Source organism: Notothenia rossii, assembly GCF_949606895.1.
Source record: "Notothenia rossii genome assembly, chromosome: 10".
Classification (NCBI taxonomy): domain Eukaryota; kingdom Metazoa; phylum Chordata; class Actinopteri; order Perciformes; family Nototheniidae; genus Notothenia; species Notothenia rossii.
This window is the reverse complement of record NC_136908.1, coordinates 3,530,745-3,551,366: the sequence shown is the minus strand read 5'-3', so window position 1 is coordinate 3,551,366 and position 20,622 is coordinate 3,530,745. Positions and strand designations below refer to the sequence as shown.

Here is a 20,622-nt window from a genome sequence, read left to right as displayed (position 1 = left end):
ACAGGTATTTGAGTTCAACATGTAAGAAGTAGAAAGTACAGGTATTTGGGTTCAACATGTAAGAAGTAGAAAGTACAGGTATTTGAGTTCAAAATGTAAGAAGTAGAAAGTACAGGTATTTGGGTTCAACATGTAAGAAGTAGAAAGTACAGGTATTTGGGTTCAACATGTAAGAAGTAGAAAGTACAGGTATTTGAGTTCAAAATGTAAGAAGTAGAAAGTACAGGTATTTGTGTTCAACATGTAAGAAGTAGAAAGTACAGGTATTTGGGTTCAACATGTGAGAAGTAGAAAGTACAGGTATTTGAGTTCAAAATGTAAGAAGTAGAAAGTACAGGTATTTGGGTTCAACATGTAAGAAGTAGAAAGTACAGGTATTTGAGTTCAACATGTAAGAAGTAGAAAGTAAAGGTATTTGAGTTCAACATGTAAGAAGTAGAAAGTACAGGTATTTGAGTTCAACATGTAAGAAGTAGAAAGTACAGGTATTTGAGTTCAACATGTAAGAAGTAGAAAGTACAGGTATTTGTGTTCAACATGTAAGAAGTAGAAAGTACAGGTATTTGAGTTCAACATGTAAGAAGTAGAAAGTACAGGTATTTGAGTTCAACATGTAAGAAGTAGAAAGTACAGGTATTTGAGTTCAACATGTAAGAAGTAGAAAGTACAGGTATTTGAGTTCAACATGTAAGAAGTAGAAAGTACAGGTATTTGTGTTCAACATGTGAGAAGTAGAAAGTACAGGTATTTGAGTTCAACATGTAAGAAGTAGAAAGTACAGGTATTTGAGTTCAACATGTAAGAAGTAGAAAGTACAGGTGTTTGAGTTCAACATGTAAGAAGTAGAAAGTACAGGTATTTGAGTTCAACATGTAAGAAGTAGAAAGTACAGGTATTTGAGTTCAACATGTAAGAAGTAGAAAGCTCAGGTATTTGAGTTCAACATGTAAGAAGTAGAAAGTACAGGTATTTGAGTTCAACATGTAAGAAGTAGAAAGTACAGGTATTTGAGTTCAACATGTAAGAAGTAGAAAGTAAAGGTATTTGAGTTCAACATGTAAGAAGTAGAAAGTACAGGTATTTGAGTTCAACATGTAAGAAGTATAAAGTAAAGGTATTTGAGTTCAACATGTAAGAAGTAGAAAGTACAGGTATTTGAGTTCAACATGTAAGAAGTAGAAAGTACAGGTATTTGAGTTCAACATGTAAGAAGTAGAAAGTACAGGTATTTGAGTTCAACATGTAAGAAGTAGAAAGTACAGGTATTTGAGTTCAACATGTAAGAAGTAGAAAGTACAGGTATTTGTGTTCAACATGTAAGAAGTAGAAAGTACAGGTATTTGTGTTCAACATGTAAGAAGTAGAAAGTACAGGTATTTGAGTTCAACATGTAAGAAGTAGAAAGTACAGGTATTTGTGTTCAACATGTAAGAAGTAGAAAGTACAGGTATTTGAGTTCAACATGTAAGAAGTAGAAAGTACAGGTATTTGAGTTCAACATGTAAGAAGTAGAAAGTACAGGTATTTGTGTTCAACATGTAAGAAGTAGAAAGTACAGGTATTTGAGTTCAACATGTAAGAAGTAGAAAGTACAGGTGTTTGAGTTCAACATGTAAGAAGTAGAAAGTACAGGTATTTGTGTTCAACATGTAAGAAGTAGAAAGTACAGGTCTTTGAGTTCAACATGTAAGAAGTAGAAAGTACAGGTATTTGTGTTCAACATGTAAGAAGTAGAAAGTACAGGTATTTGTGTTCAACATGTAAGAAGTAGAAAGTACAGGTATTTGAGTTCAACATGTAAGAAGTAGAAAGTACAGGTGTTTGAGTTCAACATGTAAGAAGTAGAAAGTACAGGTATTTGTGTTCAACATGTAAGAAGTAGAAAGTACAGGTATTTGAGTTCAACATGTAAGAAGTAGAAAGTACAGGTATTTGTGTTCAACATGTAAGAAGTAGAAAGTACAGGTATTTGTGTTCAACATGTAAGAAGTAGAAAGTACAGGTATTTGAGTTCAACATGTAAGAAGTAGAAAGTACAGGTATTTGAGTTCAACATGTAAGAAGTAGAAAGTACAGGTGTTTGAGTTCAACATGTAAGAAGTAGAAAGTACAGGTATTTGTGTTCAACATGTAAGAAGTAGAAAGTACAGGTCTTTGAGTTCAACATGTAAGAAGTAGAAACTACAGGTATTTGAGTTCAACATGTAAGAAGTAGAAAGTACAGGTGTTTGAGTTCAACATGTAAGAAGTAGAAAGTAAAAGTAAAGTACTGATACCAGAAAAATGTACTATATATATTGTAGTTGTACTCCACTACTTCCCACCTCTGCTCCTCTGTGCCACTTCCTGTCACTGACCAATGCCTATTCCCACTGTCAAACTATATGCTGTCCAATTACTGGTGCAGCTTGAGTGTGTATTGTTAGAAATAATAATAGCCATGCCTTGCTTGCCAAGTGGTGATTGTTGAGCTCTGAATGAACCCTGAATGGCTATTTGGAGGTCCAACACGTACGGAAATTGGGCAAATGGAGCTTTTTGTCTCGACATTTGCAAATTGTTTTCTCATGCGCTTTGTTTTGACTTGTTGGTTATGGGGAATAGCAGAAGAAAAAAAACAAATGTTGCATCATGTGGTTCGAAATAATCTTCGATTTGTGCAGTCGTGTGGAAATATATATATATATTGTAGTAATAAGGATATCATCTATTCATAATTGTAAATGTAAATTGTATGTAGACATATATTTAGATAGAAAAAGAAAAAGGTTAATAATTTAGTTTTTGGGAGAAGGGGTGGGATTAAATAAGTGTAAACTTCTTCCCACCCCTTTTCGGATGTGTAATTAGATAGATCATTTGTTTTTATTTAATTTGTAAGTCAGTAATGTTTTTGTTTATCAGGTAGACACCAGTAATAACAAACAGATGAGAATGCTGCTTGGGGTCTGGGTGCCGTGTTGGTGGGACGGTGTGGGTCTCGCTGCTCCGCCCCTTGAGGCTCGAGGAGCGGACAGTGTGAGCTGTATTACTGGTGTCGTTTCCTGGTTGCTACGTGGGGTCTGCGAGACACCGCGAAACTCAGCCTGAACTCATCCTGAGCACACACACACTCACAGCCGAAGTAAAAACAATAAGTGTGGCTTGATATTGAGTAAGAAAAAGGTTTCTAACGCTGTGAGAATGGGTCTGCAGAGCATTTCTCCCCCATCCCCACTCGTCTATTAACAACGTTCAGGGAGCTCTATGCAAGTCAATGGGGACTCCCTGTTAGTTGAAAATTGACGCTAAAGGGCCCCCACTGCGTTTGATAGAGACGCCAAGGGATCCTGACATAACGTCACTATAGTACGAGTTAGGAGTGAGAATGTGTTAGTGTGTGAGGAGCCATTTGGACCAATCCGCGGAGCCGTTACGTCACTATACCCGTTACGTCACTATACCCGTTACGTCACTATACCCGTTATACGTCACTATACCCGTTATACGTCACTATGCCCGTTATATGTCACTATACCCGTTACGTCACTATACCCGTTATCCGTCACTATACCTGTTATACGTCACTATGCCCGTTATACGTCACTATACCCGTTACGTCACTATATCCGTTACGTCACTATACCCGTTATACGTCACTATACCCGTTATACGTCACTATGCCCGTTATACGTCACTATACCCTTTACGTCACTATACCCGTTACGTCACTATACCCGTTGTACGTCACTATGCCCGTTATACGTCACTATACCCGTTACGTCACTATACCCGTTATACGTCACTATACCCGTTACGTCACTATACCCGTTATACGTCACTATACCCGTTACGTCACTATACCCGTTATACGTCACTATACCCGTTATACGTCACTATGCCCGTTATACGTCACTATACCCGTTACGTCACTATACCCGTTATACGTCACTATACCCGTTACGTCACTATACCCGTTACGTCACTATACCCGTTACGTCACTATGCCCAGGAAGAAACAAATGGTAAAAGAAAAATCCACAACGAGGCGTTCTGGGGCAGCATAGTATTTTCTGTGTTAGAGTTTTACTCGCTACAGGGTGTACTTTGAGGGTTTGTGACTTTTGCACAAGGGGACGGGTAATAACCAGAAAAGCATGTCATGGGATCTTTAAAAAAACTTTTCTGGTCCCCCTCTAGCGTACATCTTTCTTGAAAATAAAAGATTAGGTCATCGTCATGTTCGTCATGTTGTAAACAAAGAATTGTTTTGGTGCAAAACAACGAAAAATAAATACAATGACAAGAAACAACAACTATGAGTTCACAGGTCCTGCTCAGTATCATAATTCATGTCATTTCATAATATGTTTCTTAATGCTCTTAATGTCTTTCATTTTTGTAAAGCACTTTGAATTGCTTTGTGTTGAAATGTGCTATAAATAAACTTGCCTTGCCTTACAAGCTCGAAATAAATCTACCGTAATTGTCGGACTATAGAGGCACCTGAATATAAGCCGCAGCAGCTAAATTGAATGATGTGTACATATATAAGCCGCACTGGACTATAAGCCGCAGGTGTTTGAATGTTTAATTACCATATGTAAGGGTTCGTGCACAGAGGGGATTGTCGGGAAAGAGATGGCTGTTTGAGGAAGCTCCCATTTATTAACATTTCAACAAACAAGTTGCATATTTGCATAACGTATTCAAGTGTTAGCATTTAGTGCAATAGTAGCTACAGAACATGTGCTGTGTAAACTGTACTGTATCACATAGCGTTTCAGACACACACACTTTTCAACTTTCAAACTTAAACGGTGCGCTCCCAGCGCACGTACCGGCAGTGATCTACAGCAGTGGTTTTCAACCAGTGGTACGGGGACAAACTGTCTCGCTCTCGTAATGTCTGTCTTGCTCTCGTTCTGTCTCTCGTACCAGTCTCGGTTCCACTTTTACTTTTGCGCGCTACCTGTCTCACTCTTTTCCGGCCTGCAGCTTTTCCTGCTGGAGCCCGCCGCTTAAAGGTGGGGGGCGCGGACCGGCCATAAAGCCCATAGAGTTAAAGGTGGTGGACTGTAACCTGTAAAATCCATAGATTTAGGAGGTCCCCTAGTGGCCGTTAGCTGTAAAAATCCATAGATTAGCCGCACCGTTATATAAACCGCAGCGTCGAAAAATGGGAAAAAAGGCGCGGTTTATATTCCGAAAATTACGGTAATTGTTTTTTTTTAAACAAAACATGGTGAAAAACTAAAATCTCTCTGCTTTCCTGTGTCTTTCAGAATGAACCAGGGTCCCACGTCTGGTTTTGAGGAGGATGTTGGCTCCAGAACAACACATCATGTCATGTATCCAGAGAGTGCGATAGACCTGGAGAACAACACGTGTCTGGTGCTGGTTCCTTTCAAAACTCTAGACCTGCAGTGGATCATCAGTGCTCTGACCACAGGAACCATCAAACAGTAAGTGTACTTATCTGATGATGAAGCTGCGTCCATATCCTTAAATGTAATGGATCAAATGATTATGTTTAATGTGAGAGGTGTTGCTTGAAAGGGACGGTTCTACAAGTACTTAATAATAATAATAAGAATGCATATTTATTGCCAGGAATACACGAGTGAATGTAATGGAGTTTTGGTGATTCGGCCCCGTTGTGCAGGAGTATCATTCGGGACGGGAGAACCGATCCGATGAAACCCCCCGGGGTCTAGACACTGATGGTGGTGAGTGGATAGTTGGGTTCGGTCTGAAGGGGAGGGGCTTAGCTTGACCCTGGTGGTGGTGAATAGATAGTTGGGTTCGGTCTGAGGTGGAGGGGCTTAGCTTGACCCTGGTGGTGGTGAATGGATAGTTAGGGTGGGTCTGAAGGGGAGTGGCTTAGCTTGACCCTGGTGGTGGTGAATGGATAGTTGGGTTTGGTCTGAAGGGGAGGGGCTTAGCTTGACCCTGGTTGGTGAATGGATAGTTGGGTTCGGTCTGAAGGGGAGTGGCTTAGCTTGACCCTCATGGTGGTGAATAGATAGTTGGGTTCGGTCTGAGGTGGAGGGGCTTAGCTTGACCCTGGTGGTGGTGAATGGATAGTTAGGGTGGGTCTGAAGGGGAGTGGCTTAGCTTGACCCTGGTGGTGGTGAATGGATAGTTGGGTTCGGTCTGAAGGGGAGGGGCTTAGCTTGACCCTGGTGGTGGTGAATAGATAGTTAGGGTGGGTCTGAAGGGGAGGGGCTTAGCTTGACCCTGGTGGTGGTGAATAGATAGTTGGGGTTGGTCTGAGTTGGAGGGGCTTAGCTTGACCCTGGTGGTGGTGAATAGATAGTTGGGGTCGGTCTTAAGGGGAGGGGCTTAGCTTGACCCTGGTGGTGATGAATAGATAGTTGGGTTCGGTCTGAAGGGGAGTGGCTTAGCTTGACCTTGGTGGTGGTGAATGGAGGATAGTTGGGTTCGGTCTGAAGGGGAGGGGCTTGGCTTGACCCTGGTGGTGGTGAATGGATAGTTGGGGTCGGTCTGAAGGGGAGGGGCTTAGCTTGACCCTGGTGGTGGTGAATAGATAGTTGGGTTCGGTCTGAGGTGGAGGGGCTTAGCTTGACCCTGGTGGTGGTGAATGGATAGTTGGGTTCGGTCTGAAGGGGAGTGGCTTAGCTTGACCCTCATGGTGGTGAATAGATAGTTGGGTTCGGTCTGAGGTGGAGGGGCTTAGCTTGACCCTGGTGGTGGTGAATAGATAGTTAGGGTGGGTCTGAAGGAGAGGGGCTTAGCTTGACCCTGGTGGTGGTGAATGGATAGTTGGGTTCGGTCTGAAGGGGAGGGGCTTAGCTTGACCCTGGTGGTGGTGAATGGATAGTTGGGTTCGGTCTGAAGGGGAGGGGCTTAGCTTGACCCTGGTGGTGGTGAATAGATAGTTAGGGTGGGTCTGAAGGGGAGGGGCTTAGCTTGACCCTGGTGGTGGTGAATAGATAGTTGGGGTCGGTCTGAGGCGGAGGGGCTTAGCTTGACCCTGGTGGTGGTGAATAGATAGTTGGGGTCGGTCTTAAGGGGAGGGGCTTAGCTTGACCCTGGTGGTGATGAATAGATAGTTGGGTTCGGTCTGAAGGGGAGTGGCTTAGCTTGACCTTGGTGGTGGTGAATGGAGGATAGTTGGGTTCGGTCTGAAGGGGAGGGGCTTAGCTTGACCCTGGTGGTGGTGAATGGATAGTTGGGGTCGGTCTGAAGGGGAGGGGCTTAGCTTGACCCTGGTGGTGGTGAATGGATAGTTGGGTTCGGTCTGAAGGGGAGGGGCTTAGCTCGACCCTGGATTCAGAGGGACAGGAGGTGAAAAGGGGTGGAGGAGGGTTACATCGAGTCACCTGAAATGACAGCTGTCAGAGGGGAGAGCAGATTTAAAAGGTTTAGCGGAGCGCAATGATAGGCTTGTGAGAATAGAGCGAAGTGATTGGTTAAGCTGGGGAGTGACGCCCCCGATCACCTTTTGAGAGGATAGAGAGTAGTGACATGGAAATAGTAAATGAAGAGTAAAGAAGGTCTTCCTGGTTGAACTTGTGCTGAGCTTCATTTCTCAATTAAATCCAAAAACTGTCCTTATATATTAAATAGCTTTGAACTGATTACTATGCATCGTGTGTTGCTTCCCCACAAATCCATTCACACTCTCCAACTAGCAGATTGTCATAACAGCATTCACTCAGTATTCCTATTTGTCAGATGGCTGTATAAGAATAATCATTCTGTGTTAATCTTCCAGTACATTTCTCCAATTAGCTACTTCGTTCTCAATGACCCTGTGATCATTAGCTTGATTACTGGACGTCCAAAAATGTTCAAAAAGCTGCCAATAACTCACACATGCCAACATGTTAGGCTGTATAAGGACGAGTGAATCCAAATGTTTCCTATAGTTGTCGTCCAACTCCAAAGCAATCTTTCTGCCTCATTACATTTCACAGTATTGGCGGTAATGTCAGCGTTAACCCAACAGCCGTTAGATCTCAAATGAGGGCTGTGAATTTTACATTTTCTAGTCTTGTTAAATAGAAAAGGGCCTCTTTAAAATGACAAAGGGACTGATTGCAGTTCTCAATGCAAACATTTCACGCATGGAAGTATGCATTTTATAACATTAGTGCTAAGTGTTCTGGATAATTTAACGCACCAGCAGACACTCGGCCATTTTCACATTCGTTCAGCACAAAATGAAGACAAAATGGTTGGCCGGTTATATTGTACAGAAGCACATTAAAGCCAGTCTGTATAATATTTGAATTTCAATGAGTAACATTGCAATAGCCTTAATAAAACTTTAATTGGAAAGATTTGTCAGGATGGTATCTCACAGTGTGATCATTACTTTTCGTTTCACTCATTAGTATGCCATCCATTTACTTCTCAAACTCAGTCTGCACAGTGTGGAATATTTTAGTGGCTTTAAAGAGCACATACTGGGTTTACATTTTCAGGATCATATCAATATGTAGCGTCTCTACTTTAAAGAGTCCTCTCCTGCTGATGTTCAGGTGTATATCAGTATGTAGTGTCTCTACTTTAAAGAGTCCTCTCTTGCTGATGTTCAGGTGTACATCAGTATGTAGTGTCTCTACTTTAAAGAGTCCTCTCCTGCTGATGTTCAGGTGTATATCAGTATGTAGTGTCTCTACTTTAAAGAGTCCTCTCCTGCTGATGTTCAGGTGTATATCAGTATGTAGTGTCTCTACTTTAAAGAGTCCTCTCCTGCTGATGTTCAGGTGTATATCAGTATGTAGTGTCTCTACTTTAAAGAGTCCTCTCCGATTGGTTAGCTTTCAGGCTCTGTTGTGATTGGTCAATGTTGGGATTTTAGCCTTTGCAGACCATTTACATACACAGAAAACCTATATACTGTAAAACACTACAGGAAAGGGATAACCGCAAAAAGCCTAATATGGCCCCTTTAAACAGAAGTTCCTTCCACTACTTTACAACATATGACTTCCTGTACTGTCACACACAAAACAAGCCAATAGAAGTGCAAGTGTTACATAGTGATGTGACTATGTTAGAAAAATATCACTGGTCCCCGGCTTGATCTTCAATCTCAGGATCCATGTATGTGTGATCCTCTCCAGAATGGAAGTAGTCATCACATACAGAGCATCAACTAGTTCCTGAACAGTGTCCTTCACATGCTGATATCCAAGAGAGGGAGTTACACAGTCCCAAGATGGAGGAATACCGGTTCTTGTTATCATACATCCTGTCATGAACTAAATAGAGTTTTTTTCTCAAAATGTTTTTTTTTTTTGAAAATCTGAAAATCCTGACTGTTTTCTCAAAATCCTAAAAAAAAAATCAAAATCTTGACTTTTTCCTAAAAATTATGACTTTTTCTCAAAAATCTCAAACATTATGACTTTTTCCTCAAAATTATGAATTTTTCCTCAACATTATGACTTTTTCACTAACTAATACATCCTGTCATGTACACAGCCACAGTTGGGATACCCTTGTTATCGTGTGTACTCTGAGATTGGAAGAGTACATTCAGTATTTTCCCAACACTATGATATGAAGTAAACAGAGGGCGTGGGGGGGGAGAAACTCCCTACACACGGAGGTTAACCTTTGCAGACCATTCACAAAAACCTGTAGAACACACACTGCAGGAGAGGGAGGAGCCTAATAATAGAGCCCCCTTTATATTTACACTTTGTCAAGAAGGTTTTCTCTGTGCAAATCGCAGCATTTAAATATGGGAACTGAACACACAGCTTTATTTGAAGGTCGTCTCATTTGAAGGTCGTCTCCCATGTCATTCCCAACTCACTGGAATTATAACAACTCCACCGTGACTGCTCTCAGGTGACGATTGATGCAACATGCAAAAACATCAACATACGAGCAGTCATGTGACCTAACACTAAGCCTATTCTTTTGAAATCATCATGTATATTAACACGTTTCCTAGGTTAAGTCAGAAATGCATAGAAGCTCACACTGTGAACGTTTCCAAAGACGAATTGTTCAAGGATTTCAAGGATATTCAAGTTTATTAAAGCCCAAATGTTTACACTCCTGCTATGTTTTTCTTATCTTCCAGGACATATACAGCTGTTACATCAAGGATAAAGGCAAATAAAGATAAGGTGAGTCAAAGAGAGGTTAACATAGAGTTTGTTGAATTGAACATGGTTTTACTTTTGATCTGACGTTATTTATTTTATTCTATCCTTCATCATTTTTTAGGTGCACTTCACTTTAAACAAGTTTTTTTCTCATACTGTTGCAGAAATCTCCATTTTGGTATCACTAACATTAACACCATGTAGTATATTAAGTCCTGACTGTATTCTAAAGGTTTAAACAGAGGCTTTTAATATTTAAATAAACCTCTTTTTTGTAAAAACATGGTGAAAATCAATAGAAAAATGTAAGGCTGCTTCCTCTGTCGAAGTCTTTGACTAAAATATGTCAACCAAATCAAAAAATACTCTTAAATCTGGATTATTCAAAGGTAACATAATTAATAGGATAAAGCCTAATTTGCATGTTTAAATATAACATTTCATAAAATATGTTTTCAACAACAAAAAACTGGTGAAGTTCATGGTTTTGTCTGTTAATCAAAACGCTGACCTCAGTCTGTTTCTTTTTCAACACGGTAAATAACAAAGGACTTTTTAACGAATCCATTTATTTTGCAGGTGTTGATTTACAGTCCAACATTTCTCAAATACGTCTACGAGTCTTGGCTCGAAGGTCACGGACGATATCCTTCTACAGGCTTCCTCAGTTTACTGCTCGCTCTGCACATCTGTGACGAGGTGAGTCCTCATAAACACTTCCTGCTGAAATTCCTCAGAAACATAATTTGCATTTCAGAAGTGTGTGTGTGTGTGTGTGTGTGTGTGTGTGTGTGCGTGTGTGTGTGTCTGTCTGTCTGTCTGTCTGTCTGTCTGTCTGTCTGTCTGTCTGTCTGTCTGTCTGTCTGTCTGTCTGTCTGTCTGTCTGTCTGTCTGTCTGTCTGTCTGTCTGTCTGTTTGACTAGCTGTCTTCTGTCTGTCTGTCTGTCTGTCTGTCTGTGTGTCTGTCTGTCTAACTATCTGTCTGTCTGTCTGTCTGTCTGTCTGTCTGTCTGTCTGTCTGTCTGTCTGTCTGTCTGTCTGTCTGTCTGTCTGTCTGTGTGTGTGTGTGTGTGTGTGTGTGTGTGTGTGTGTGTGTGTGTGTGTGTGTGTGTTGGAGCCATTTATCATGTTGACCTTAAGCATATTATGTTATGCATTATTTGGTCAATTATTTTTGACAGTAAATTGCCTGAACAGAATAGTTATATTGGATTTTTGATTGTGTTTTTATTTCTGGAAAGTCCACTGAAGTTTATTATTTAATAGATATATATTTTTTAAAGTTAAACTAGGCAAGGTAAGTTTATTTATATAGCACCTTTCAACACAAGGCAATTCAAAAAATGAAACACATTAAGAAAATGGCATTTTAAAAAGCTAAGATAATAAAATAAACATTAAAAGACAAAACGCATGAATAAAAGTTACAGTGCAGTGTGAGATAGGAATAGTTCGGTTGAAACTAAACAACCTCTCTGTTTGCTTTTTTTTCCAGCACCCTTGTCCAAAGACCAGTATTAGCCACTCTTAGAGGATTTTGACATAATGTGAAAGCTGGAAAAAATCCATTAATGATGAAGTGAAGTACAGGGGTGTCCAAACTACGGACCATTTTGAATTGGCTCTCAGCAAATTCCAAAAGTGTAATATTAAATAAAATATGGCCCACAAATTAAACATCTGCTATTTTACTTCTTAAATACATATGTTCAATTATATAACACAGTATTCATGTGTGTAGGCCCAATTTTCAAATAAATGCAGTCAATTCAAGTTGAAAACATGTTCTAACAAATCTTAGTTGATAAGAAAAAAGCCCAAAAACACATTTCCATAACAACCTTGAAATCTACCCTTCATATTTTTCCTTATTATAATCAATCTGAGACTTCTGTTTTAAGAAATGACCTGCCAACACAATAAATGAAACTCTACAGAGAGCTTTTTTCATCAATATCAACCATAATTTACCTACATTTGATTGATTTGTCCAACTTATAACTGAACTTATGAAGCAGTATACCTCTCGTGAGCGGCCCAGCCCTTCGTATATTTTTCTGTATGTGGCCCTCGGTGAAAAACGTGGACACCCCTGAGTATCCATGATGTTCTACTGTGTTTGTGACACATTGCGTTTTGTTCCTCTTCTTCTCCAGGTCAATGTGTTTGGGTTTGGCGCAGACCAGTATGGAAACTGGCACCACTACTGGGAGGAAAACCACTTGGCCGGAGCTTTCCGACACACGGGAGTCCACGACGGAGATTACGAATATAATGTCACCATGCTGCTGGCAGACAAGCACAAAATCCAAATGTTTCACGGCAGATGATACAAAGCCTACATGGACAGCAACCACGAAACTGGTCTACAGCCTTTCAATGTTTGACTTTTCATCGCCTCACTCACGCTGGAAGAATGTCCTTTTCGTGTTTCAAAAGACATTCTCCGATGAACTTTCCTGGTCCGACCAGTTTCCCTTTCTTTACCTTAGACAATGAGCAATGCTACCTATTGAGATAGAACAGAACTTCACTCTCTGTGTTTCCGAACAACGACAGACCGCCAACAAGTCAGAAGTCACACTGCCATTGGTTCGTGTAATTCCTCCGGACAACACAATGGTGGAAATCAACAAGCATGCAGACAAGGACTGCTTTTGTACTATTGTATAGTATAAGTCCTCCAACACAGATTTGTACTATAATACGTGACCTGGGCTGGCTAAAAATAACATTTATCGCATATGAGGGTACAAAAAGTGTTTGAGAACTGCTTGGAGAATCCACTATTTTCCCATTACACTGATAGATTGGGACATCATTCTCATAAGTGATTTGCATATTAGATTACAAATGTAGTTTAACACACATACATGTCACTTGTTAGACACTTTTATCCAAAGGGACTTACTGTGGACAATCCCCACAGGAGCAGTTTGGGGTGAAGTGTCTCAGGGACACAACGAAATGCTGACTGCAGTGGGGTTTGAACCTGTGCCTCCCTGATCCCAACACCAACGCACTAATCCACTGCGCCACACGCCTCGCTGGCCATGGGACACTCCTGCATTAAGTCCAAAATCAGCCCCAAAGATCGCACTTTTTAGCATATTATGATATTTACAAATTGTAGCCAGGGTTTTAGAAGTGCTCACGTCTGAGTCCGTCTACACCGAGAAAAATAAGCTTCAAAGTTATTCGAATCAGTCCAATTTGATTTAGTCATTCATTTGTTTAATATTATTCCCTGTACATATCTCAACATAGAGAAATTGATGTTTCAAAGCCACTTGAAATGTCATGCTGTTAGGGTTAGGGTTAGGAAATACCAAATACTCTCCTTACCTTTCAGTTGTTCTACACCAGACCATGCAAACTGTAGATGGAAAACTAGAATAACAATTATTAACTATTTAAATGTGAGCAGGCAACGATTAAAACACATCTTCAGGGGATGATTGTTGGAGCGTTCTTCTTTGGCCTGCAGCAAATGTCAGAGAACGAGTCTTTCTAAAGTGAAGCCATCGATGAGGTTTTGAATCACTCACTGCTATGAAGAAAAATGATTGAGGTGTCAAGGTGTTTATCTTAGAAATGTGACAGAAATACAGCCTATACAGGGGTGCCTTATCGTGAAAAATCAATTGTACATTTTTTATATCAATGTGACATATATTATTCATAAGAAGTAGGTGTTAAGTGCCTTCTAATGGGAGAATTTAAAGACTTAATGTTCTCCATCAAATTGTACTTTATTGTAATATTAATCAGCAGTTTAACTACATTTGTTTAGTTTATACTATTCTATTTGTCAACTATCATATGCCTGATACAAACATTAACCATATTGTCAGTAAGTTTGTCTTAAAGTCTTGCACTTTCACAGCTGTTTGACGTTGTTAGCTGCAGTCGCTGAACTTGATGTTACTGTGAGAAAGCTTTGTGACGATGTGTTATCAATTTCACCAAAAAATAATCTGTGATCTGAAGTGTTTTTTTTATTTCAGATGAGTCTTGAGAATTGAGCTTGCTGGTGCTTATATGGTATGATTTGCTCCATGTGCCTTAAAACATAATAAGACGTTTGCCCGATCAATGTCTTCATTATCTTTATTTTTCTCTCCGGGTATAACAGACTGATAAACACATCGTTTCTTTAAATTCAAATATGTCAGCCACCATGCAGACAACAGTACATATTTTCTAAGGAGGGATACTGCCCCCTAGTGGACAACAACATGTGTTTGCATAAACATCCCTTTATTGGTGCAATTGTACACAGATGTAGTATTGACTCTTTTAAATCTGAATTTAAACACATCTATGTCCGTCACACTTCTTATTTCCATCCAGTTGAGGTCTTAATTGTTATATAAAACCCATTAAAGCGGCACTTCGTTGATTTTTTTCTCCATTTTCAAGTCATTGGTACTGACTTGTGTGGGAGAGATGGATGATAAAACAAATTCAGATATTCAGTTTTCTTCCACAATACACGAAAACTCAAATGGAGCCTGCTATGCTGAAAAGAACAAGGAGGTTAATTAAATATAAATAATACAATGTGCAGCTTTAGACATGTTTTTTTAAAGGAAGCAGTACAATACAGACACACAGGCCCTTTCTCATTTCTCTAATTTCCCCTCCTCGACTCCTCGAATCCTGGGTCCTCCGGTAGTGACCCAGCAATGGATTTCAGCGCGCCATGTTGAAGGACATCTAATTTCTCTAACCGCCTGCTGCTTCCCCTCCTCTCTCCTCGGTTCCCCCCCTGGGGGGCGTCTCACTTCTCTTATTTTTTATTTCCTCGCACCTCGGGCTCTGTATCACCGGAAGTTGATGTGTCTGTGCCATCTTGAGTACCGTCCCAGTGGCCTTATTTTTGCCGGAGGATCGAGGAGTGATAACGGAGGAGCGATAATCGCGGAGCTACCAGACAATCCTCCGGTGAAATCCTCAGACACTCGCACCGCCCCCTTACTCTGTATCTCTCACTGATTGGACGATGCAAGGCATGCATTGATCTGGCTGCTGTCAGACATCAGCTGTGCGGCGTCATCACAAACGGACGTCGCTTAACTGAATAACCCCTTAGAACCGGCCCATTTGTTATTAAATATTTATTTAAATGAATGAATCTTTCGTTAGTCAAGGAATTCAATGTATGATGGTTGGTCCTGCTTTTGTGTTCCGTTTTGGTGTAAAATGTAGCCTACATTTAAATAAAAATATAATTATAGTAATGTGAAAGCCTTTTAGAAATGAATTGCACATAATAATTCCCACGGAGCTGTGAGCACTTATACATTTATGTGACGCTTTTCCACTCATCTTCCAGTTGTCTGTTTTCCTCTGTTGAAATAGACCGGAGAGGTTTCTCAATACTCAAATTTCCCCTCCTCGACTCCTATCCTCGACTCCTATCCTCGAGACTTGGTGTGCCACCCACAGGAGATGCGAGCGGAGGATAGAGGTGGGGAACCGAGGAGAGAGGAGTGGAAGCAGCAGGCGGTTAGAGAAATGAGAACTCCTCTCCTCTGAGCGTTCATTTTAAAGAGACGTCCATTAATGATGACAGGAGGCACAGCAGCTCTCTGATGGACAGATGTGTTCATGACGACTTATATATATTTACTTTTAATTCATTCACAGTGCGGTATAATGAGACAATAACAGGCTACAGATATGGACATATACACACACACATATATTTATATAAATATATAACATTTCAGAATCAAACAAGTATGAGAGCACTCTCATAATAACGTAACACAATCAGAGACTGGATATCTCCCCCCCCCCCCCCCCCCCCCCTCTCTGGTCGCTGAAATGGGGAATTTAAATTACGGGCCAAAAGTTGTACAAGTATTAAAAGTAAGCATAGGACACCAAACCAACTGAGACCCGTCTGTCCGCCGCATCTACGCACTGTACAACAACACACACCTACACACTGTACCACACACACACCTACACACTGTACCACACACACACCTACACACTGTACCACACACACACCTACACACTGTACCACACACACACCTAAACACTGTACCACACACACCTACTGCTCCTAAAAGCATAATCAGGCTACAGCCGTTGTGTATTTTATTATGTGAAGCACTAAATGTTCTTAGAAAAATATCGACTCTTTGTTTGTAGATATCTACTAAACTAAAGCATACAAATACAGAAATTATTGTAGGCCTGTTATACTGAGTGATATATATTTTACACACTGCTCTGCTTTCTGCACGGACCTCACAGCTGTTCTCACTGTAAACATCGCATTGCGATGAAAGCAGACAGTTACTAAAATAATATCCAAAGGATGCATGCAGAGCTGTCATTGGCTGAGATAAGTCCGGCCGTGCGTCACGCCTCCAACGTTCCCGGAAATGCATCCGTGGAGGAGGGTTATGGCTAGAAAGGATCCGTCTAGTGTAAATATGACGTCACGTTCTCGTTGTAACTCTCGTTGTAATTGGAGCGGCTCGGAAACACATCTACAGCAGTAACATGATGCAACATACACATTAATGCAGTAGCAATATTAATAGAGAAACATCAGACATAATAGTAAAACACTGCAAGGGAACATTTTATTGCACCAGGAGCTTACTTGGGACTTTTACTGCGACAACGTTGACTTGCCTGTGAATAAAAAATAAACCATAGTGTTGGTGATCTACAGTGTTGTCATTCTTCTTTGAACACCAGCAAGACCGCTTTTCGACAATCATACTCCCTGTCATTGACATAATTAATAGATAGTTTAGCTTCTCACCAGCATTTGCTGTGGCCAACTGATGTTAACGATCCTAACTGAAAGGCTGCCTGCCAAACGTAAACATTCAGCCACGTGACATTCAGCCGAACTCTCGCGAGAGTTTTACACAAGACGGATCCTTTCTAGCCATAACCGTGGAGGAGCCGTGGAGGATGCATCAGTGTCTCCTCGGTTAGAGCTCCTCCAGAGAGCGTCCTCGACGCTCGATGCTCGGTCCTCGAAGTGCATTTAGAGAAATTAGATGTCCTTCAAAATGGCGCGCTGAAATTCATTTCCGGGTCACTACCGGAGGACCGAGGAGTCGAGGAGTCGAGGAGGGGAAATTTGAGTATTGAGAAACCTCTCAGCTGTGAAGGTGGGGGCGGGGCTTTTATACGCGAGTGGTGAAAACACTTCCGCGTAGTCTGCTCGCTTGTATCCTCCCTTTCGTCTCCTCCAGCACCCCTCCTCCCTCACCCCTCCTCGACTCCTCCGTCTGCATTTCAGCTATTGGGACGTCCTTCAAAATGGCGTGTCTTGATCGATTTCTGGGTCAAGTCCCGTAGGAGGGGAAGAGAGGAGTCGAGGGTTGGATTCTAATAGTCCATTTAGCTTGGGATCTTCCTAACCAAGTGAAATGACCCGGAAGTACGTCAGTGGCAGCCATGTTAAGTGCCGTTCCAATTCTCTAAATGAAAGGAAAGGAGGTTTCAAACTTCCTTTATAACCTCCAGCATTTGCCGTCACACAACAGTCGGCTGTTCGCAGAAACAAACGATTATGACGGAGAAATTATATCATGAAAGTTACGGTGGTTATTAAGCATTTTCAAACGTATGTGGTAAGTTGCCAAAGTGCTTTGTTTTGAACGTTAATCAGTATTATAATCAAAAAGAGAAATATGAACGTTAGTTTTTACTGAAATGATTAAATAAAGTCAACATTTCACTGAGCTGTGTGGGGTTTGTTCAACTTTTAAAAGATGTTTGAATGGTGATGTACACAGTGATAGATGTTAAGGACTAACGTTTATAATAAATACATTTGTATTGATTTTAAGATCTTTTCATACAATCATACGTATTGGGATAATTTGTATTAATGCGGACCGGAGGGAGAGGGTGACGAGGATACGTTTCACTTTCATTTTTTATTTCAATTCCAACTTTGGTCATGAAGAATATGTTTCTCTGTTGTTCATAAAGCAAAAAGCAACAGCATCAGAGCACGGTGCAGAGTCTCTAGATGAGTCCGTCGTTCTTATTAAACATCCATGTTGTAGTCCGCTGTATAGAAAACTGTAGTTTCCATAGTTTCACCACAGCAGCAGACGCACACAATGACGTCCGCTGGTGCATCATAAACACGTCGGATAGTGAAAGTGCAGTCGGATTCTCTAAAGCACTGCAGTCTCTTCTCCTAAATCCTTTTTAATTCTCCTCTCCACTATCCCTTAACCCCGTGACGTTTCACTCAGAGGTCAAGGAATAGGAGATAGGGTTAGAATTTAGGAGCTGATTTTTGGATTATCGGAACGCAACCGAGGAGGGATGAGGCTAGAGTCCCGTTTACCCGGTGTAATTCAAATGTACCGCCGCGCAGCACAGACACACAGCTGCTGCCCAGCCGCAGCACCGGAAATGGAACTGCTGGGGAAAAAACTGACTATCAGAAATGTAACGTTATCTTTGATAATATTTCCTCTCCTCCTTTTTCGTCAACGAAAGTAAAGAGAGATTTTGGCAAAGTTTTTATTTAGTAAACTACATTTTCATCTCGTAATTTTTCATCAACGATATTGCATGTTGATATCGTAATAGTTATTGTTTACCCTTCCCACGTCCATGCCTAGCTTGAATCATGAGTTTGGATAGCTAAGACTACTTTTTTCATCCAAAATCGGGAGATAAATATTAAAGTCAGAGTATCATGTTAACAGGCATTACAAACGTAAAAGTGTAATAAAATGCAATTAAATCAAAGTTAAAGTCTGGGAATATTGCCTTGACATTAAAAATGATGGCTTGTTTGTAAGGGTTGTAAAGTTTGAACAGGGAGGAAACATTTTTTTTGGGTGGAACATTTGCCAAAGCTGGTAACTTAGCATGGAATTTAGGCTACCGGATGTTTGCTATTCCCAGACAGTGTATTGAAAAAAGCTTTTATTATAGCCACATGTTATTGCTCTTATAGGTGGTTGTTGCCAAGAATGCTTCCGTTTTGTTTAACTGCCAATCACGGGAGTATTGTGTATAGAAAGTGTTGAGCAATATCTCTCATGTTTGTTGGTGAGCATCACGTTGAGAGTTTAAAATATTAGCCAATTTGAAGGAGAAAGAACAACAGACTGACACTTCTTTCATCCTCCAACAGAAAAGATAGAAATGAACAGAAAAGCTTGAAAGCTAACAAAGATTTGGTGAGTATTATCTATTATACAGTTCATGGGAATGAGCTAGTTAATAAATGTCAGATAACATCTAAATGTAATCGTGAACAGGTGATGATCCTCAGTCCAGCTTTCATGAAATACGTTCATTTGAATTGGCTCAAGAAGAAGGGCCAATATCCATCCACTGGGATTATGACTGTGATTCTCAGCATCTTCATGTGCGATAAGGTATGTTCATTGCGAAAATCAATATTATAATTGATATGGATCATTTAAGAGATATTGGTAGAAAGTAGGGATGGGAATTTGAAAGCAAATGTATATTCGACCCCCCAAAAAACGGTTAACCGATTAACCGAAATGTACGTATCATATAAAAAAATTTAAAATGTGGGAAAAATGTTGACAAAAATAATAATAATAATAATTAAATTTGGAAAAATAAATAGATACATGTTGAAATAAGTATAGAAACCAAGTCGAATTTGTCAAATGTATTGAACTGGTGATCACAGTTTGAACAGTTGACAGCTATAGGCCTACATCTTTCATGCTAAAAACATAACTTGGTTTTTAAATGAAAGAGGGATCAAACATGAACAACATAACTGGTTATGGGTAGCGTAACCCGTGACAACAGAGATCGACAACCTATAACAGGGCCTATGCACAGAATGCAGCTATTCAATACTCTTTCTAGTTTAAGAATATGAGCATGTCTACTCAGGGGAGAGGCGGGTGCGATTCACAATCAGGCCAGCTGTAGGGAAGACCCTCTCAGCTGGAATTTGGGCATACGATGAGGTTTGAGTCTGCGTGATCTGCGTGTAGGGAGGGGCAGCAGCCATAGCATTAGCTAGAACTAGCTAGATCTGATGGATTTGGACAGAAACGTGAGTGAAGTATAACCGGACGCGAGAGAGAGAGATCAGCACCTGCAGCTCTGCCCGCTGTGAGGGACCGGTGAGCGGAGCAACACACACCTTTAGACCTGACACACTTAGCTATGGCACTGACGTATACATTCAATTATTCCATTTGATAATATGTAATCAACTTAGGCCTCCATCCCAAAAAAAAATTCCTAACTCATATTCGACTACCTGAATAATTTTGAATGTTTGATTAATTGTTCCCATCCCTAGAAAGAATGGCTTATTAACAAATGTTGTAACTGGATTAAATGTAAAGTGTACGTTTCCTGGGTTCTCATTGTCACGTGTCAAAGAAAATCTATGGAATGTTATTATATTATGTGTTAAAATGTCAAATGGGTAATTGCTAATTATGTCATAAAATCCACGATAACAATCATATCCAATTCAAACCCATTTAACATTCAGTGTATTCCTGCTGTTTTCACAGGTCCGTGTGTTCGGGTTCGG

General features: G+C 40.5%; 1 protein-coding gene and 1 long non-coding RNA gene across 3 annotated transcripts in view; both read left to right on the top strand.

Annotated features, from left to right (window-relative positions):
• The window catches only part of LOC307021000 (CMP-N-acetylneuraminate-beta-galactosamide-alpha-2,3-sialyltransferase 1-like), a 111,916-nt gene extending 97,441 nt beyond the window's left edge, over positions 1–14,475 (top strand). For both annotated transcript variants that reach the window (XM_079652699.1, XM_079652700.1), the window contains 4 exons: positions 5,265–5,444; positions 10,049–10,094; positions 10,653–10,772; positions 12,230–14,475. In XM_079652699.1, coding sequence (XP_079508825.1) covers positions 5,265–5,444; positions 10,049–10,094; positions 10,653–10,772; positions 12,230–12,403 — 520 coding nt within the window. In that variant the 3' untranslated portion in view covers positions 12,404–14,475. The remainder of the gene's footprint in view (positions 1–5,264; positions 5,445–10,048; positions 10,095–10,652; positions 10,773–12,229) is intronic.
• Positions 14,476–18,347: 3,872 nt separating this feature from the next.
• On the top strand, positions 18,348–19,684 carry LOC307021002. Its single transcript, XR_013803057.1, has 3 exons — positions 18,348–18,521; positions 19,219–19,264; positions 19,346–19,684. It is a non-coding gene; the product is annotated as an uncharacterized lncRNA (long non-coding RNA).
• The last annotated feature ends 938 nt before the right edge of the window (positions 19,685–20,622 follow it).